General features: G+C 47.4%; 2 protein-coding genes across 15 annotated transcripts in view; one reads left to right on the forward strand and one right to left on the reverse strand.

The window, feature by feature from the left end:
- LOC125723384 (NACHT, LRR and PYD domains-containing protein 12-like) overlaps nt 1-21,091 on the forward strand; it is a 169,041-nt gene that overhangs the window by 82,884 nt on the left and 65,066 nt on the right. The window lies entirely within an intron of this gene.
- On the reverse strand, nt 2,027-4,821 carry LOC125723395 (zinc finger BED domain-containing protein 4-like). Its single transcript, XM_048999986.1, has 3 exons — nt 3,860-4,821; nt 3,495-3,714; nt 2,027-3,389 (listed from the first exon to the last, which is right to left on the reverse strand). Exons 1-3 carry the CDS (start codon nt 4,793-4,795, stop codon nt 3,223-3,225), a joined length of 1,323 nt encoding a protein of 440 aa, XP_048855943.1. The 5' UTR covers nt 4,796-4,821; the 3' UTR covers nt 2,027-3,222.

The following is a 21,091-nucleotide window of genomic DNA, read 5'->3' on the forward strand; positions in this document are numbered from 1 at the left end:
CTCTCCTATCCATCCTTAGGAGTCTTGGCATTGGTGGCCTGGCCTGGCGCTGGCTGGCTTCCTACCTAGAAGGCCGAACATACCAAGTGACATGGAATGGATCCACATCTACTCCACGTTGTCTTTCCACCGGTGTCCCTCAGGGCTCGGTTCTTGGCCCTCTCCTATTCTCCCTCTACACTAAATCTCTTGGCGAAGTCATATCCTCACATGGCTTCTCCTACCACTGCTATGCCGATGACACTCAACTCATCCTCTCCTTCCCTCCCTCAGACACTCATGTCTCCACTAAGATCTCTACATGCTTGGCAGACATCTCATCTTGGATGACCACTCACCAGCTAAAACTCAACACTAGTAAAACTGAGCTGCTTTACATCCCGGCTGACTCATCCCCCCTCCAGGACCTTGCGATCTCTTTCGACAACGCCCTGATCCGTCCTTCGGTTTCTGCTAGAAACCTTGGAGTTACCATAGATGATCGGTTGTCATTTTCCTCACACATCGCCAGTCTTTCTCGCTCTTGTCGGTTTCTCCTCTTTAACATCAGGAGGATACGTCCATTTCTTTCCACTCAGGCTACCCAGATACTCGTCCAGTCCCTCGTCATCTCACGCCTTGACTACTGTAACTCGCTTCTAGCGGGTTTACCACTGAGCGCCATCCGTCCCCTCCAACTGATTCAGAATGCAGCTGCTCGTCTTGTTTTCAACCTTCCCAAGTTCTCCCACACCACTCCTTTGCTGCACTCCCTCCACTGGCTTCCTGTAGCTGCACGCATCAGATTCAAAACACTGATGCTCGCATACAAAGCCAAAAATTCTCTGGCACCATCCGACCTAAAGGACCTCATCACACCCCGCTCTGCACCACGATCTCTCCGATCCTCCAGCACTGCTCGACTGGTCCCACCTCCCCTCAAGGCACAAGGAAGACACGCATCTCGGCTCTTCTCTGTCCTGGCACCTAACTGGTGGAATGAACTCCCCCTAGATGTCCGAACAGCTGAATCCTTGACTGTCTTCAAGCGACGACTCAAAACTTTTCTTTTTCAGAAATACCTGACGTAGAACTTCTATATTCTTACTCGAATCTTTTTCTGGTGTGTGTTTATAAAAAAAAAAAAAATTATAAAAAATTCTGCACTACTCAATAGAGTTCTCAGAGATAGTATTCATAGCTTGGGTCCTTATTGAGCTAGCATCGGAAATTCATTGCAGAGTCTCAAAGCACTTATGTAAGTCGCTCTGGCTAAGGGCGTCTGCCAAATCCTGTAAATGTAAATGTAAAATGTAAATGTACGATGGATGAACACAGAGGCCATGATACAGTCTCAGCTGCTACAGGAAGGGCGGAGATACAGGTCAGGCTAATTTAAAAGAATTTCCCCTTTCTATCTAAAATAATTTCCCCAAAGGGATCAGTGAAAGTATCAATTATTGTTATTATCTAAAAGTTAATTTTAAATAAATGGATTTTGTCTTAACACATGTCAGTGTAATTGCTACGAAACACTCAGATCAATTCTGGTTCGGTAAAGTTGTCATGACCTACTTGTCCGGTCTTACTAGCGGGGTTACTAGCTTGTCGGATTTAAGGTAGTCTGGGCAAAATGTAAGTAAACGAATATGAAGTCCATTTAAACTGTGGTACCTTACATCCGACAAGCCAGTAACCCTTCATAGTACAGAAGAACTCACTAGAGCAACAGTACAGTAAGGCCGTGCCCGCCGAAGATGTTTGTACGGGACGCCATGACACTCAAAATAAAATAATAAGTATATAAAAAAATATAAATAAAATGATATTTCAATAATGTATCCTTTTATTTTTAAATAATTTCATAAAATTTCATACATTTCATAAAATTATATTTCATAATAACACTTGTCTTCTATGTATAATTTTTAAATTTTACAATTTATTGTTTCGTAATAATGTTGCGATTTTCATTAGACAATTATTATTATAAAATAATATTTTCACAATAAAGTTTAACTTTTCACATTATCCACATGCATATTTATTAGGGATGTCCCGATCAGGTTTTTTTGCCCTTGAGTCCGAGTCCGAGTCATTTGATTTTGAGTATCTACCGATACCGAGTCCCGATCCGATACTTCTATAATACATAAAAAAAAGAATAAAGAAGAGCGAAGAAACAGATCCAGGATGTTCCTTATTTTTTATTTAATTCACATTATTTTTAACATTCAACAACTCTGTTAACAAACAGAGCACTTCTGTAAGGTAGCTTGAACAATCAAGTAATAAATAACATAAATTCTTCACTTTTGGATTAGTGCAACAGTAAATATAAAAAAAAGTCTAATATAAAAACAAATAGCACCTCAACTTAAAATACCTGGCAGGCATGTAAACAAATAAAAAAAAATAAAAGTGCCACAGTGTTTGCAAAGACAGTAATGTGCTTTTAGGAACTGCACTCCTAACTGTCATCACAGTAGTACGTTTCACAGAAGGAAATGTATGTTTTTCTTAATGAAAACTAACATCTCTACATTGTCAGGTTTGAGCCTGTTTCTGTTCTCATCAAGGACGTTTGCAACGGCACTAAAAAGTCTCTCACTGTCCACAGAGCTGCAGGGGGCACTGAGATACTGGGTTGCAACAGCAGCCATAGAGGGAAACTGATTAGCATGTTCTTTCCAGTACTGAAGTGGGTCGCTTTTCTTAGGGGTGTTTTTTTCTGAGAGGTAGGTCTGCACTTGAGTTTCTGCTGATGTGGTACTCACGGACCATCCCTGTGACTGCCTCTCTTGTAAGATTTCCTCAAAGGCGATGTCCAGGCTGCTACATGCTTCATGATGTGGTGCCTTGCTCACTGGCTCTGCTGCAGCCTCATTTTCCTCTGGCACTACACTGACAGCCCTCCTTCCCTCTGTCTTTGCCACCTCCTGGATAAGGTGTTCCTTTGCAAGCAACAGGTTGGCTGACATTGTGAAAAAGCTAGAAACAGATAAAAGTAACACACAATTCAAAACAATAAGACAAGAGACACCACATAGCACAGCTCTTCAGTTAGGCAACTGCCTACACATGTACTCAGTTATTAAACAATAAAAAAAAATCTAACCTTAGAACTAAATTACCCAAAACTAAATTAAAAAGGAAGTAAAAAATAAATTGGCTTAATACTGGTGTCTGGTGATGACTTGACTTTATATAAACATGATGTACAAAAGGTGCATTTTAATTTTACTATACTTGCCCATCTTTGTATCTGGGATCTAGAAGAGTGGCGATGTAGAAGAGTGGCTCAGTTTCAACATTAGCAAAGCGCTGAAGCACTGCCTCCAGCAGAGTCCTCTTCATTGTTTTTATTCCCTGGTCATCATCATCCTCCCGAGACAGAACACGTCTGAGGACTAATGAGTGAATGAATGACTTAATGAATGCATGGGATTATAGTTTGTTTTAAACAACATCAATAAATGTTACAGTATAAAGTAATAAATAAAAATACAAACTACCTGTTATGGCAGGGATCACATCAGCTGCAGTTGCAGTCTCCCTGCTCACATCCCTGGTCAGCTCTTCAAAGGGGGATAGCAGATCAGCAGTCTTATTCATCAGCTCCCACTGGTGAACTGTCAGTGTTGCTGGTAGAGTGCACTCAGCTGCAAAGACACTAAGAGCACGTTTTTGTTGCAGTAGGCTCTGCAGCATGTAGAGGCTGCTGTTCCATCGTGTCTGCACATAAGAGAACATGATTTACTTTATTTTTGTGAAAATTAGGTGCAGAGCACATAATGTATTAGTGGCTTACTAAATCAAGTGTATGGGAAACAATAATAAAATAGAAATACATTAAAGAAAGTTACGAGAGGAATCTCACCTGTACATCTTGCTGTAGGCGCTTGATATCCATATTTAGGGCCATCTGTATGTCTTCTAGTCGAGAGTAGGCCAACGGGGAGTGTTTAAAATGGCCTACAATCTTCCTTGCGTTGGCCAGGGTCTCTGTCACGCTGCGCTGAGACAGCAGGCCCTCATGCACACAGAGTTGACAGGAATGGGCGACACAGCCCACACTCGGCACCCCCATATCCCTCATAGCTTTCTTCATATTTGCCGCGTTGTCACGCAAAATTACGTGGACCCGTTGCTTGTCAATTCCCCAGTTGTTTATCATCTTTTCCACCGATTGCTGGATGCGCTCTGCGGTGTGCGATCCGCGAAATTCCTGTACATGTAGGATCGCACGGCGTAAAACAAAACTTGAGTCAATCCACTGTGCGGTAAGGCTTAGTAGAGACATGGGAGCTACGGATGAACTCCAGATGTCTGTGGTGAACGAAACATAGGGTACATCTGATAACAGGACAAGTAGTTTGTCAGAAATCTTCTTATAAAGAGCTGGCAGAGCTTTCTCGGTGAAATAGTGGCGAGACGGCATTTCAAATCGAGGTTCTACGTGCTCCATAAGCATAAGAAATCCAGGGTTCTCTACAAAGGCGAATGGCAGGTCACTCATTGCGATCATTTGTGCTATCTTGGCTGTGATGTCCTGTGCCTTCGCGCTGTCACGGGGCATTTTTTCTCTTCTCTTCAAACTCTCCTGCAGCGTGAGCTGACTCGTCTTCGGCTGGGTTGCCTGGGTAAACTCGCTGTATTGTGTCGGGTGTTTGTTTTTGAGGTGCCGTATTAGGTTTGTTGTGTTAAATGTAGCCTTTTCCTTTCCACCTCTTGCAATCCCAAGTTTACATATCTCACAGTTTGCTATGGCAATGTTGTTGTCATCAACTTTATAATACCTCCAGACAGCAGACATACTCGCGCTTTCCGCTTCAAGCTGCTTCTGTGTTCTACTTTGCCGGCGTTTAACCAATAGCGTCTCTGCAACAAAGTGATGTCATGCCGCACGCGTTGCTGTTTCTGTGTGGAGTCAAGAGGTCTAGCTGTGGGCCACCGCATAACTATAGATGTGTTAAAAAATAATGAGAATATATATACATATATATCCGAATCCTGATCGGGAGGTAACGTCCGATTCCGATCGAGTCTGAAACCAAGTGATCGGGCCCGATTTCCGATCACGTGATCGGATCTGGACATCCCTAATATTTATACTGCTTCAGGAGGTGTTTTGCAGGATTGGCACTGCAGCCACCGGATAAAACTCACACTGTTCCATTGGGACTGGTGTGGTGCTGAGGTGTCACCCACTGCACGGCTGCACTCAGGTTCTCATCCCTGAGGTGGTTCGTCGTGTGGTGGGTGCGGTAAGGCACTGTACTCAGTGTGTGCTCCTTACCTCCGAACCTTACCTTACCTTACCTTACCTTACCTTACCTACATCAACACAGTACAAATGTACATGTTATAAAAGGTCTTTCGGTACTAAGATGTACGTAGATTAATACTTTTGTATTCAAGGGTGAAGGGCTCAGCCTTTAATGCATTGTGTTGGTTGCCATAGGATAATATTTTGGCTTTTAATGATAACCAGTGAAGCTCAAAATGTATGAAAATATTAACAAAGAGGTTCACTGTTTTGTCTGATATGCTGAATTATGTCTGACTTGGAACAAGTGAAGTAAAAGTAGTCAGGGCTGGAGTGGGACTGAATATCTAACCAGGAATTCAAGCCCCCGGACAGCCCAATATAAAACTATATAAACAATTAAACTGTTATTATATGTTTCTATTCACACATTCATTTGCTAGGCTACTGAACACACATTCTTACCTCCACGCTTTAATTTCACCTTCATGTCATTTTTACCGGCACATTTCACTAATATTAATAACGCGTGGAGCAGCTTTGACATAAATAATGAAGCTTTGTCTCAGTGCCTGTCCTTCTGTCTCTTCCCCGTGTGGCCAGCAGCCATCGCTGTCCATCCCCTTTGTCCTCTCATCGTCTTTGGCCCTAGTGTGTTCTTCTTTTTCCCCACATGGCTGCATTTGACTCAATGGGATGAGTGTGTGACACAGAGGCTGGGACCAGCTGGTTATGGGTTTGAGGCAGGTCAGGAACCAACCTCACTTCTTTCATTTAATTATTGCTTTTCTATTCTTCCCAGTGTTTGTTAGTTCTCTGTTCTGCTTGTGAAGCTTGTGCCTTATTTTATTATGTTCCACATGTTTCTGTACTTTCTAAGTATTGAATTCCTTGTGTGTGTTTCTTACTTTCAGTGATTGTGGGAGTTTTCCTAGTCTTGTGTTCATTAATATAAGTTATACTACGGGACCATTGAATGCTTGAATCTGATTGGCTGACGAACGTTCTGAGGTGTGCAATTATTTTCAGATAACCGCACGGCGAACGTAGTTCCAGGTAGCTCTCTTGACCGCATTACAGTTCCATATCACTTCGCATAGTTAACTGTTATAACGGAAATTAGCATACAGTACCTATACAGCACACAGGACTAACAAAAACAACAACATGACAGACGATTTTCCGAAAGTAAATTTTAATAATTACGGTGAATATGAAACTTTCAACAACTGGGCTGCAGCAGTATTAGTTAGCCTAGTGTACCAACTTAAAGGCTACACATGACATTTCTCACTAGCGAGGTAATAACAGCGCTGCATCTTAAAGCAGACTTACAGTTTAGAGACGGTGCTTCAGAACACTGTTGAGGGGCACACAGAGGTAGCCTAATTCATACAAGCTCTCACTCTGTTTCTCTTTCTCTGTGTCTCTCGCTCCCTTTCTAATAACTTCAGTATTAACTGCATTAGTCTGCTATCAACGGCTGAAGCCTCCATTGCCAGCTTTAAAATGACGTTTTGGAACTAGCAAAAGAGTCGTTGGATGAGATGCGGAAGAAATAATCCTACTCACAATAGCGATTTAAGTAGAAAAACCAGACGAATCCCTTGAAATATATCATCTGATCGATGTCTTGAGGTGTGGCAACCGTAGTATAAGCGGAATAATTGACTCCGGACCGTTGAATTATTAGAAAATAATGCACACCCTGTCATGCCCTGCTCGTCGGCTCCTCCTGTGTGCCACGCCCCCTGCCTACCCACGTGTGTTTCCCGGATTGTACCCAGCTGTGTCCGTTTGCTTTCAATCAGTCTTGTGCATTTAAGTCCTGGTCTCCCCAGTTTTCCTTGTCTGTCATTGATGTTAGTCGGCGTGCCATGTTCCCGAGTCCTCGTCCTTCCAATAAATCCCCGTTTGCCCTGATTCTGCCTGCTCGCCTGCTTCCTGCCCGCTCGTCCCGTCCGTGCGCCTCACCCGCAAACGCCGAGCGTGACAGAATGACAGACCACGAACAAGCAGCTTCCGTAACTGTGGAGGACTACCGCAGTTACGTCGATCAGCTGCTATTTTGGATCGCCCAGCCCGGCATCCGGGAAGATCCCCCGGCCTGGGATCTCATCAGCCGGAGCTGGGACATCCTGGATCGGCTGTCCCTGGAAAGGGACGCGCACCTCGCGGAGGAGGTGCGCGATAACTTCCAGCGGGTGGCCGAGCTCCGTAAAGAGCGGTGGGTTGCGCCACGCGAACCGGGGACCATCCTCCCGCCGTCCGCTTTCTCGGACAGTGCGCAGCCTACCCCCCTGACGGTGACGCGGAGAAGGAGGAAGAAGCAGACGGTCGCCCGGACGATCGTCCTAGGGGCGTGCGCTCTCGTCCCCGCCTCCTTCCCAGCTGGTGAGCCTGAGGAGCTCCCTCTGCTCTTGCCGCCCACGCAGCCGCCGCCCTCGGACTTTGCTCCCACGCGGCCGCCTACGCCGCTCGCGCAGCCGCATGCGCAGCCGCCTGCGCCGCTCGCGCAGCCGCTCCCGTCTTCGCCTGCTGCAGCCGCTCCTGAGGCAACCCCGTTGCAGTCCCTTGCAGTTCCCGGGCGAGCGCCCCCACGACGACGGTCTGCAGTTCCCGGGCGAGCTTCCCCACAGCACTTGCCTGCAGCCCCTGCTCAGGCCGAGCAGGCCACCCCTGTGCCTGCAGCCCCTGCTCAGGCCGAGCAGGCCACCCCTGTGCCTGCAGCCCCTGCTCAGGCCGAGCAGGCCACCCCTGTGCCTGCAGCCCCTGCTCAGGCCGAGCAGGCCACCCCTGTGCCTGCAGCCCCTGCTCAGGCCGAGCAGGCAACCGCTCTGCCTTCTACAGCCCCCCAGCCCAAGTCGCCTCCTTCGCCGCTGCCTCCCCCAAGCGCTACGCCCCAGCTGGAGGTCACGAGTGAGCCCCTGGCCATCGCCAATCGGTTCTTTGCCCTCCAGGGGCTGTACTGGAGGATGATGGAGGAACCTGCCACACGGGGCTTCCCGGAAGGGGAACAACTTGCCGTGCACCTGGGGCAGGCTTTCGCCGCGTTCTCCCCTACCTCGCCTCTGAGTGACCTTGAGAGGTTGGCCGAGGATCTCCGGAGGCTGATCTCTCTCCGGAGAGCAGTTCCTGCAGAGGCGCCCCCTCTGCGATCGCCTGCTGCAGCTCCCGGGCAGGCGCCCCCACTGCAGCCGCCTGCTGCAGCTCCCGGGCAGGCGCCCCCACTGCAGCCAGCTCCTGTTCCTGACCCTGCTCCTGTTTCTGCAGAGGCGCCCCCTCTGCGACCGCCTGCTGCAGCTCCCGGGCAGGCGCCCCCACTGCAGCCACCTGCTGCAGCTCCCGGGCAGGCGCCCCCACTGCAGCCAGCTCCTGTTCCTGACCGCGCTCCTGTTCCTGCAGAGGCGCCCCCTCTGCAGCCGCCTGCTGCAGCTCCCGGGCAGGCGCCCCCACTGCAGCCACCTGCTGCAGCTCCCTGGCAGGCGCCCCCACTGCAGCCAGCTCCTGTTCCTGACCGTGCTCCTGTTCCTGACCGTGCTCCTGTTCCTGACCGTGCTCCTGTTCCTGCAGAGGCGCCCCCACTGCAGCCGCCTGCTGCAGCTCCCGGGCAGGCGCCCCCACTGCAGCCACCTGCTGCAGCTCCCGGGCAGGCGCCCCCACTGCAGCCACCTGCTGCAGCTCCCGGGCAGGCGCCCCCACTGCAGCCAGCTCCTGTGCCTGACCGCGCTCCTGTTCCTGACCGCGCTCCTGTTCCTGTCCCGGCGCCCCCTCCGCCTGCAGCAGCTCCCGAGCAGGCGCCCCCACTGCAGCCACCTGCTGCAGCTCCCGGGCAGGCACCCCCACTGCAGCCAGCTCCTGTGCCTGACCGCGCTCCTGTGCCTGACCGCGCTCCTGTTCCTGACCGCGCTCCTGTTCCTGTCCCGGCGCCCCCTCCGCCTGCAGCAGCTCCCGAGCAGGCGCCCCCACTGCAGCCACCTGCTGCAGCTCCCGGGCAGGCACCCCCACTGCAGCCAGCTCCTGTTCCTGACCGCGCTCCTGTGCCTGACCGCGCTCCTGTTCCTGTCCCGGCGCCCCCTCCGCCTGCAGCAGCTCCAGAGGCGCCCCCTCCGCCTGCAGCAGCTCCCGAGCAGGCGCCCCCACTGCAGCCACCTGCTGCAGCTCCCGGGCAGGCACCCCCACTGCAGCCAGCTCCTGTTCCTGACCGCGCTCCTGTGCCTGACCGCGCTCCTGTTCCTGTCCCGGCGCCCCCTCCGCCTGCAGCAGCTCCAGAGGCGCCCCCTCCGCCTGCAGCAGCTCCAGAGGCGCCCCCTCCGCCTGCAGCAGCTCCAGAGGCGCCCCCTCCGCCTGCAGCAGCTCCAAGTCCTGTCGCCCTAGTCCCTGAGGTGGTCCCAGAGGACTCCATCGTGGCTCCTCCCTCTTCAGAGGTGGAGGAGCTTGAATGGGACCCCTCGGGGACCGCACTAGTGACTCCTTCACCCTCACCCCGGCGACATCGACCCCGACCGGGGGTCGGTATGTCTGTGTCCCGCAGGGGGAGGGGGCACAGACGTCGGACTGGGGTCCCTCCCGCCCTGCCCCCTGGCTCGCCCTCCCTCGCCTGCGCTCTGGCTCGGTTGGCGCCTGCGGTTCCTGGCCCTCCGGGTCGGCTGTCGCCTGCGGGTCCCTCTCCGATGCCTCGTCGCCCTGCCTCACTCCCCCCTCCGGTGCCTGGTTGGTCGCCGGCGGGCTCCCCGACGGCGGCTCCTCGGTTGCCTGCGGGGCCCCTACCTCCGGCCCTCCACCGGACGTCGCCGCCTGCTGCGGCTCCCCCCTCCTCCGGGCCTTCGCCGTGGGCCCCTCCTGCTCCCTCGTCCCCTTCCCCGGTGCTCCCTCCTGCTCCCTCCCTGGCCCCTCCGCAGGTCCCTCGCCCTGCCTCCTCGGCCCCTCCGAGGTCCGCTCCGGCCTCCCGGCCGCCTGCGGCCCCTCCGGCTGCCTCCCGTCGCCCGCTGGGGCTCCCTCGGGCTCCCCTTCCTTCCTCCTCCTTCTCTCCCTTCTTTCCTGTCTCTGTCCCGCCTGTTTTTGTTCCTCCTCCTGCCTTTGTCCCGCCGTCCTCAGTTCCTGGTCCCTTTGTTCCGCCCCGCTCTGTTCCTGGTTTCCCGTCGTTCCCTCCCGTCACTCCCGCTCCTTGTGTCCCGCCTGTGCCCTCTGTATCGCCCTTTCTTGTCTGTCTCTCTGCTTTCCCGGCCCTCTGTCAGGTTTTGTCCTTTGTCTTGTCCCTGGCTGTGTTTTGTGCCTCGGTCCTGTTTCCTGTCTCTCGTTGATGGTTCTGTTTTTTTGCTCCAGGTCCCGGTTCCCGTGTCCCGTCTGTCGCCTCCTCCCTGGCGCGCCCGGTGAAGCGCGCCTTTGGGGGGGGGGTTCTGTCATGCCCTGCTCGTCGGCTCCTCCTGTGTGCCACGCCCCCTGCCTACCCACGTGTGTTTCCCGGATTGTACCCAGCTGTGTCCGTTTGCTTTCAATCAGTCTTGTGCATTTAAGTCCTGGTCTCCCCAGTTTTCCTTGTCTGTCATTGATGTTAGTCGGCGTGCCATGTTCCCGAGTCCTCGTCCTTCCAATAAATCCCCGTTTGCCCTGATTCTGCCTGCTCGCCTGCTTCCTGCCCGCTCGTCCCGTCCGTGCGCCTCACCCACAAACGCCGAGGGTGACACACCCGAGGTGTAATCGGCATTACCACCTCGGGTGTGCATTATTTTCTAATAATTCAACGGCCCGTCGTCAATTATTCCTTACTTACTGCACTTGTTGCCTGTTTTCCCTGCACTGTTATTGGTTAATTGTCTCACATCTGTCTTTGTTAGTTCGCTACAGCAGCTTGAGCATTAGATTGGCTACAGAAACCTGCAATGCAGGTTGTGTGTCTGACACAGACAATCACATTTTGTGCAGCGTCAGTGTGAGCCATCGCACTTTATTCTGTATTCCCCACTCCTCCATCAGGCTGCCTCGACTGCAGCCATGTTTTCTGCAGAATGAGACTCTGGGAATTTTCCTGCTCCCAATAATACGGTCGACAGCTCAGTCTTATCATTTATAAAATGGCATTTGACTGCTAAATAAGCTTCCATATGTATGAATGTCCACATGTCAGATGTTAGTCTTACTGCTTTGGCCTTTCTCACCTCTTCCTTTGCTTTCTCTTTTTCTATCTTACATGTTTCTGTCACCAAACCCTTTCATGTTTGCCTGGATGGGAGAATGTAGGTTGGATCCAGGATCCCCACAACCTCCCTAAATCCTGCGTTATCCACTATGGTGAAGGGTTGTGCATATTGACCAAAGCCTCATCAATCATTTGTTTCTTGGTCTCTATACTGGGAAAATTATACAGATTATTGGGTAATACCCTCACCCAAATCTGATATTATGTATTCATACAATTATTATTATTATTCATACAATTATTATTATTAAATTAATTATTGAAAATGAATTATTATTAAATTATTATGATGATTAAAACTTACGCTGCAGTGTGTGTGTACGCCGAAATATGTGCTGTACAACAGGTTTGAAACCGGTAATGAGGATTGTGCCACATTTTCAGTTTCCAAAGCAGTCACATGGTTGAGTGCAGAATGAAGCTTCAGATGACCATGGTCACGTGTTCAGGGTGGAACGAAGGAAACTGAAGCTGTGCTTCAGAATGTAGTGAATCACTTTTTTATTGTCAAGCTTAACATCACTAGCTGCCCCATTCCCTCTGTTAGTCTACGTGTCATTTTCTTACCTACTTTTTCCCTGGTGAGTTTTGACCCCTTATTGTTCCTTTATTGTGTGTCTTTCCAGTTTGGTTCAGTCTCCTTAAATCCCTTTGTCTTGGAGCTTTTAAGTGGATCCTCACCTTGTTTCCCTGCCTGCACCAGGCTGCACTCCAACATGCACATTAAATATATGATATGTTCAAATTCTGAAACATCTTTAATGAATCCCATTTTACACATTTTCCTTTCTGAATTTGCGTGGAACATCAGTGATGCAGACTTTGACACAGTTTCCATATGAATGGGTCAAACAGTCCAATATTAAACCAACTTCCCAGCGGATTCAGAGTTTTTAGGGTCGCAGGAGAAAAGATGCATTATTGTTGTTCACAGTGCAGTTTATACACAGTGGCCCATTATCAACTGACATGCGATCTGACATCAATCTAATAGGACGTCAGTTGAGTAGCCGGTCCTGCAGTGCAGCCCAGGACACATTCGCCTTCACATTGCTATAAGAATGTGGCCATATGCAGCCCAGACCACCTCCCAATGTGGGTTGAGTGATCGGATCTCAATGTATCTTCAATGCGTCCTGGGTAATTAGCGCTGTCCACTTGTGATTGGATCACCCAGGACGCATGTTAATACCAGGTGGAAACAGGACCAAAGGGTCTATGTCCATTGTATCCTACCTACAGTCAATAAATCATTTATGAACATCCATCCATCCATCTCCTAACCGGTAATCCAGGTCAGGGTCAGGGGGAGTGCCTGGAGCCTTTCCCAGGCAGCATAGAGCCCAAGGATGGGGTCCACCCTGGGCAGGATGATAAATGAATGTAATCTCAGCTAATGAAACAAACTTGTTTTGTCATCTTGTTTCCTATCTGTAGAAACAAATGGGTGAAACACAGAGGGAATTTCAGCAGAGAATTCAGATGAGAGAGAAGGAGCTGCAGGAGCTGAGAGAGGCTGTGGCCTCATTCACAGTGAGTATGAACCTGAGGAGAAGATAACAGCTGGCTTGTGATCATATTGAATCTTCTTTCAGATTCAACAGATTGCAGATTTACAGACTTGTGCAGATTAATCAAATTAATGCTGCTCTGGGTTATTCTGGGTCAGTGGGATAGAGTTGCTGGATTACAAAGTTTAACCAAGTGTTGCAGCAGTAGTAGCTTATTTATTTTAAAAAAATACCATAAATGCCCATTTGAGAAAAATGCTACTTTTCATAACCCAGTGTAATGCAAATAAACACTAAAAAAGTCACCTATTAAACTGAAACCTAATGGTGACAACCAACCTGCCCCATACAGCCACCAGTCTCTGCCAAATCCCTGCAGCTGACAGTGTATGAGCTTAATGAGTGATCATTTCCATTCAGTGCTGGCTGGGTTTCAGTACCTGAGGCGTCCAGCATGGTGATGCTCCAAACCTCAGCCCTGTGCTGTTTTTATACCTCCAGTCAGCTCACATCTCTATTGTACAATGAGGCTCTCTGGAGTCTCAAAAGGGGCCAATTGTAATTTACCGTCCTCTGCTCCCTGTGTCACCAACAGAGCTCAGCACAGTCAGCAGTGGAGGAGAGCGAGAGGATCTTCACTGAGATAATCAGCTCCATTGAGAGAAGATGCTCTGAGGTGACAAAGCTGATCAGAGATCAGGAGAAGGCTGCAGTGAGTCAGGCTGAAGGAGACATGGAGAGACTGAAGCAGGAGATCAATGAACTGAAGAGGAGACACTCTGAGCTGGAGCAGCTTTCACACACAGAGGATCACATCCATTTCCTCCAGGTAACAGAACAGCTACTTTGGCAATAAGAAAACCAGAGTATTCAAATGGATGCATGTTCTCATTTGTATTTCAACTAGTCTGTCATTGGTCAGATGTTAAAGGTTCTGTTAATTAGATTGCAATACACATTTGTATTGATGAAGCTGTTTAATCAGACTGTGTGTCTGTAGAGGCGCCAGGCTCTTCCTGTCACTCCTGAAGCTGGATTTGGACCCAGAATCTCTGTCAGTCCCAGATCTGATTTTGGGAATTTGAGGAAGGCGGTTTCTGAGATGAAAGATCAACTGGAGAATTTTTGCAGAATGAAAATGGCAGAGATCCATCACCAGGTTAATACATTTCTAGTCTGTTCATGTTAATATAGACCAGGGCTGGCCAATCTTACCCAGAAAGGGCTGCTTTTGCTGGATTACTAATTAGAGGACTGATTGGCTGAAGGGTCTCACACCTGGGGTTGAACAGCTGACCTAAAGGTTACCCCAAAGACCTGCATACACACTGGACTTTGCGGGTAGAATTGCCCCCCCGATGTGGACCATGCAGAGAGAGTATGCAGTACAGTCAGCCTCACATTTGTGTGACCAAGTCAGTTTGTTTACAATAAGTTTAAATCTTTGTGATAACTGGTGAAAGAGCTTCACATTCTACTGGCTGCAAAACCCAGATCACATGAAACATGTTTCTTCTACATTATAGAAACCAAAAATCTGTATTATGTGTAACTTACCATGATTTGCAGTTTGTTAAAATGCCTGTTATTGTCCCTCATAATGATAATACCCTACTGCTGTTATCTCCACAGTGGGTGAAGTCCATCTCCCACAAGTAAATTCCTTTTACTCACATCCCTGTTTCTCTCTGTCTCCTTCTAGTTACCAAAGACACCGTCCTACCGGTATTAGTGCCCAGGACCAGAGCAGAATTCTTACACTGTGAGTCTGTTCACACACACACTTCTCTCTCCCTGTATGAGGTGGAGTGTGTTTTATTGTGTTTTATTGTCTTTCATTTTCTACTGCTAGTGGAGCTTCTCTTTCTCTCTCCCGCTGCCTCCTGGTCTTTCACATTTACATGAGCTTTTTATCTCAGTGGACTTTAAATCCAATTGCAAAGTAAGGCAAGTTTATTCAGGGTGCTTTTCCACTGCACCAGGTTCGGTACTTTTGGTTCTTTCCCTTTTCCATTAACTTCCGGTCAAGTACCAGTACCAGAAGTTCCAGTACCAAAAGCATCATTGCAGCTGGGGTACTTTTTCGGTACTTTGGAACTTTGGTGTGGGACTTACAAAGACGTTCATTGTCAATTTAAAAAACAATTTTAAAAAGTCTAAAAGCCCAAAACACAAATAAACAGTTAACTAAAAAGAAGTGAGATTGTAGAGGCAGCGTATGACTAAACTCCTGCTAATTTAATTTATTGAAACAAAGCAGCAACAAAAACGTTTTAATCCCTGATTATAATGAACTGACAGTGTTAGCAGACCTCAGGTCTTCAGGAAGCTTGTTCCATAGACAGGGAGCATAGAGACTAAAAGCTGCTTCAGCCTGCTTGGTCTTCATTCTGGGACACTGAGTAAACTTTCAGGGGTCTGGATGCTTCACAAGGTTCAAGGAAGTTAGTGCCATTTAGTGCCTTGTACACAAGTAATAATATTTAAACCAATCCTGTGATGCTCAGGAAGCCAGTGCAGTGATGAAGGAGCTGTGTGATATGCTCCACTTCCTTGGTGTTAGTGAGGACTCTGGTGGCAGCATTCTGGATGAGCTGCAGCTGTCTGACTGATTTATTACCAAGACCTGCAAAGACACCATTTCAATAGTCTAGCCTGCTGGAAATAAACACATGAACAAGCTTTTCCGTATCTGGTTTAGAGAGAAATCCTTCTCTCTCTCTTATTGGGCCGGTTTCAGCTTCCGTTGGGTGGATCTTAAGCAGACCTTGGGCTGGACCTGGGAACACTGTACTGATGCCTCATTTCCACCAACATGGAGCCGGTGCTGGGCTGGTTCTCACTTGATGCCTTTTCAGAACCTGCCTGTGTTTCCACCAGTTTAAAAAATTAACATAAGTGACAGTGAAAGTAAAGGTTCATATGTATTCCGTTTTGTGGGATTTGTTCTTTTCTGTTCCAGAATAAGTTTTTATAAGCTGCCAACTGTCCTTTTAATGATCACGCTATTAAAGATGCCAATAACTGAACTTTGCAATCTGCCTCATAATCTGCGGCATGGTTTTCATTTACAATGCAAAGTTACTCTGATAATAAGCTGGCTAGTTGTTTTACTGCTGCCACCGGAAATATTAGACAAAACTATATTGGTTATTGACTGAATTATCCAGCTATGCAGACGGTTTGGACACGATGGCCCCTCCCAGTTGCACTGATGTTATGAGAACTATTTTTTTTGTTTTTTGTGGTGGCCTGTAGCCTTGTGCCTTTGACTGAATCACAGCCATGATATACCGGAGTATCTTCTTATATGTTATTGCTTAATTATACTGCACTCATAAAGCATTATAAACACAGCTATAAATATTTATAAAAAGCATAACACATTATACCCATGATTATAACGCTTTATGAATGCTTTATGACACACTCATCTATAAGGCACTATAGATACCTTCATAATGCAATACAAAGCATCCTTAATGCTTATACCGATCATTATAATGCATTATGAAGGTATTTATAGTGCACTAAAGAAGAGAGCTTCAAACATCATTCATTATGCATAATAAGCATGCCTATAATGTGTTATGCCTTTTGATAAATATTTAAAGCCATGATTATAATGCATAACAATGGATTATTATTTGTTGTGATTTTTTTTTTATTACTAACAACATGGCCTTAAGTGTTCCAGAGATTTTATAATGTTCCGTAATCTGAGCAAATGGAAGCATGTAGATGTTGAACAAAGAGGCTCGGTCAGGATTATAATTCTAATTGGTGATCAGTGTTGACACACCACAGCACACAGTGTACAACACCGAAATGTGTCCTCTGCTTTTAACCCATATGTGACATCGTGACATAGCAAGGGGCAGCTAATTCAGCGCCCTGAGAGCAGTGCTTTGCTTAGGGTCCCTCAGCAGTGCCTTGCTGGTCGGGGATTCAATCCAACAACCATTAAGCCACCACTGCCCACTGCCAATAACGGACCCTTGAGGAACTCCACATGTAATTTCTGTTCATTCAGATTCATAATTACCCTTCTGACAGAAAGTAGTGCCTGACTTGTAAAAATAATTCAAACCCATTAAATAAGGCGGCGGCTCCACCTCCTTCCCTAAGTGCTCTAGTCTCACTGATAAAGGGCAGGTAGGAGTAGCTGGTTTGATCAGGGCTGCTGCATAGTTTTCATTTGACCCCATTTCAGTTTAACGCATAAAAATCAAGGTTTATCCTGATATTAAAATCAGTCATTAATAATGATTTTCCAGCCACAGACCTGATATTCAGTAAAGATCAGTTTAATGTATTAAACACATTGTCTGACCCAGTGTGTAGGTGACACACAACTGGAGTCAGATGAGAGAGAGTAGCTGTGGGCTTTGATGCACTTTGTCCCCCCTGAAGTCAGTCAGAGCAGGAATGGCTGACACTGGGGCTGCTCCTCACTGCCTAGTGTGGGCTGTAGCTACAGCAGGGGATCCAAACCAAGTAAGCGGGGGGGCGGTGGGGTAAGGGCCCAGCCTGTCCTAGATGTCATCATGCACTGTAATGCTGAAAGCTGGGAAACTGCCCTCGCTTTGTTTGGGTAGCAGGAACGTTTGGTATCACTCAGTAACAGCTCATCAAAACCTTTTATCTGCATCCTTATCTTGTGTGAGCTACGGTATCTATGAGCAGTGAGGTCCGGGGGGGGGGGGGGGGCTTCCTTCCATCACATTTGCCCTTTTTGTGCATTCGCTGACTGTACTTTTTTTCAGATTCATTAATATTGTCCTAAGACGGCACCTGCAGTCTTACCCAAACTGGCTGTGACACTGAACATCTCCTAAGTCTGTGCTTTAGGGCCATGACTTCACACGACACGACTACACTTGCGTGCGTAGTTTACATCTATCTGGAGGATTGAAGGTCATGTCCACCGGGGGGCAGTGCGAGAAAACCATCTTGGTCGGTTCCTTCGTTTCCAGTCTCACTTGTTAGTATGAGGTTGTGGCATTAAATGTTGTACAAGGACAAAGGAGTCAAGATGGCACTCTGAAGAACACGCTTTGATTAGAGCTGCAAGCCGACTTGGTTTGTTTACCATGTACTGTGAACTATATGCAGTTTTACTACTGTCTGGTTTTATTTGATCATCCAGTGACTGCAATAACTATACATAGTCATGATTAGCTTGATGATAGGCTTGCTGACTTTCTAGCCTAAAGAAATAGGCTGAGTTCTGCTCACCTTGTTCAAGCCATTTTTGCCACAATCTAACAAAGGCTCCTTCTGCCTTATGTTTATATATAATCATACAATTTATTCTGTAAGTCACCTCCTACAATTTTTTCTGTATCAGTAAGACAACTGACTGGTTTGCAGGTTAAAGCAGTAAATCTCATTTATAATTTTCTTTTCTTCATCTCTTCCGATTCGCGCCAAGTCACTACTAAACCTTCTGTCAAATTTTGCTACATCATGTTATTATTACAATACTTTTTTCTGTATTGGGTCTGTTCCAGTGTAAGTCAGTTAATTATTCTATGTTTAAAATAGCTACTTTATTTCTCAAGATTGAACTGTTTAATATCCCGTTTGAAGATATTTTATATCCAGTAGACGATGACAAAGATTGCATGTTCTCCCCATGTCGTCGTGGGGTTTCCTCTGGGTACTCCAGTTTGCCCCCACAGTCCAAAGACACGCTGAGGCTAGTTGGAGTTACTAAATTGCCCATAGGTGTGCCTGTGTGAGTCACTGGTGTGTGAGTGTGCCCTGCGATGGGCTGGCCCCCCATCCTGGGTTGTTCCCTGCCTCGTGCCCATTGCTTCCAGGATCGGCTCCGGAACCCCCCGCAACCCAGTAGGATAAGCGGTTTGGAAAGTGGATGGATGGATGGATATATATACTGAACAAAAATATAAACGCAACACTCTTGTTTCTGCTCCCATTTTTCATGAGATGGACTTAAAGACCTACAATTCATTCCAGATACACAATATTACCATTTCTCTCAAACATTTCTCACAAATCAGTCTAAATGTGTGATAGTGAGCACTTCTGCTTTGCTGAGATAATCCATCCCACCTCACAGGTGTGCCACATCAAGATGCTGATCTGACATCATGGGTAGTGCACAGGTGTACCTTATACTGCCCACAATAAAAGGCCACCCTGGAATGTGCAGTTTTTTGCTTTATTGGGGGTCTGGGGACTCAGAACCGGTCAGTATCTGGTGTGACCACCATTTGCCTCATACAATGCAACACATCTTCTTCGCATAGAGTTTATCAGATTGTCAATTGTGGCCTGTGGAATGTTGGTCCACTCCTCTTCAATGGCTGTGCGAAGTTGTTGGATATTAGTGGGAACTGGTACACGCTGTCGTATACGCCGGTCAAGCACATCCCAAACATGCTCAACGGGTGACATGTCCGGTGAGTATGCTGGCCATGCAAGAACTGGGACATTTTCAGCTTCCAAGAACTGTGTACAGATCCTTGCAACATGGGGCCGTGCATCATCTGTCTGAGTGGCTGGTCTCAGACGATCTTGGAGGTGAACCTGCTGGATGTGGAGGTCCTGGGCTGGTGTGGTTACACGTGGTCTGCGGTTGTGAGGCCGGTTGGATGTACTGCCATATTCTCTGAAACGCCTTTGGAGACGGCTTATGGTTGAGAAATGAACATTCAATGCACGAGCAACAGATCTGGTTGACATTCCTGCTGTCAGCATGCCAATTGCACGCTCCCTCAATGCTTGTGGCATCTGTGGCATTTTGCTGTGAGACAAAACTGCACATTCCAGGGTGGCCTTTTATTGTGGGCAGTATAAGGTACACCTGTGCACTACCCATGATGTCAGATCAGCATCTTGATGTGGCACACCTGTGAGGTGGGATGGATTATCTCAGCAAAGCAGAAGTGCTCACTATCACACATTTAGACTGATTTGTGAGAAATGTTTGAGAGAAATGGTAATATTGTGTATCTGGAATGAATTGTAGATCTTTAAGTCCATCTCATGAAAAATGGGAGCAAAAACAAAAGTGTTGCGTTTATATTTTTGTTCAGTGTATATATATATATATATATATATATATATATATATATATATATATATATATAAAACCGCACACACACACACACAAGTAGATTATATGTTATATATTAGATAAGTGGCAGAAAAATCGATGGATGGATGGAACTGTATGAAAAATAATGCTGCTTATGAAAGTAGGCAAGGAAGAATTTCAGGTTAGAATTTCATTGTACCTTGTACGCATGACACTGCTTTCTTAGAAACTTATACTGCCATTAAATTTTGAAGACGCTGTACAAAGAAGGACACAATAGTGTTCGGAATATTTTTTTCTTGTCTGTGAAAATATACAGCTCTTCTGGATACTCATTCTTAAAAAAATCAGATGCTACTTTAATACTATCTGTACCGTTAGTAAAGACAATGTTCCGTGACAAAACGTGACCATACTGCCACGCCAATTTCTGGTGGCACTGCACGTCGCGCATGCGTCTTGTTATCCTCATGTAAGTGCACAGACGAAGCCAGAATCAACACAGAAAACACGTGGCGGCCAGACTGGTACCTCTCCGCGCGCTTACAAGCGGACGTGTCTGTATGGACTTTTATGATGCATTTTACTCCTCCGCGGACGACCGCCTGCCGCACTCCAAATTTGCCTTTAAACGCCAACATAGATGATTTTGATGAGGATTGGGGTAGTTTGCAAACCCTACAGCCAATTTGCAAGGTATTAGAACTGTTGCATACATATAAATGCGTATGCATATGTGTGCAGACTTGTCCCAAATTGAAAATCTCACGCCAGCCAGTTGAACAAAGTTGGCAGCCCCGTGAACTGCCGCTCTGAATTTGTAAAACGTAGGGAAACATACACAGACCTCGCGGCTGTGGTACGTGTGCAGGGAATATCAGAATTACTACTAATAATACTTAAATAGGGCACGTGCGCATGTGTAAAGTACACAGCTTGACCAGAGAAATATGAACGTTTCCATGTACGCATACGCGGTGTAATACGCGAGTGCTGCGCTTTGCGGAGAACCAGCCTAGATGCGTCCGCGTTGGGAGCGTCGCGTCGGCGCGCTGCTGGAGAGAGGT

This window comes from Brienomyrus brachyistius, unplaced genomic scaffold (assembly GCF_023856365.1).
Source record: "Brienomyrus brachyistius isolate T26 unplaced genomic scaffold, BBRACH_0.4 scaffold48, whole genome shotgun sequence".
In the NCBI taxonomy this organism is placed as follows: domain Eukaryota; kingdom Metazoa; phylum Chordata; class Actinopteri; order Osteoglossiformes; family Mormyridae; genus Brienomyrus; species Brienomyrus brachyistius.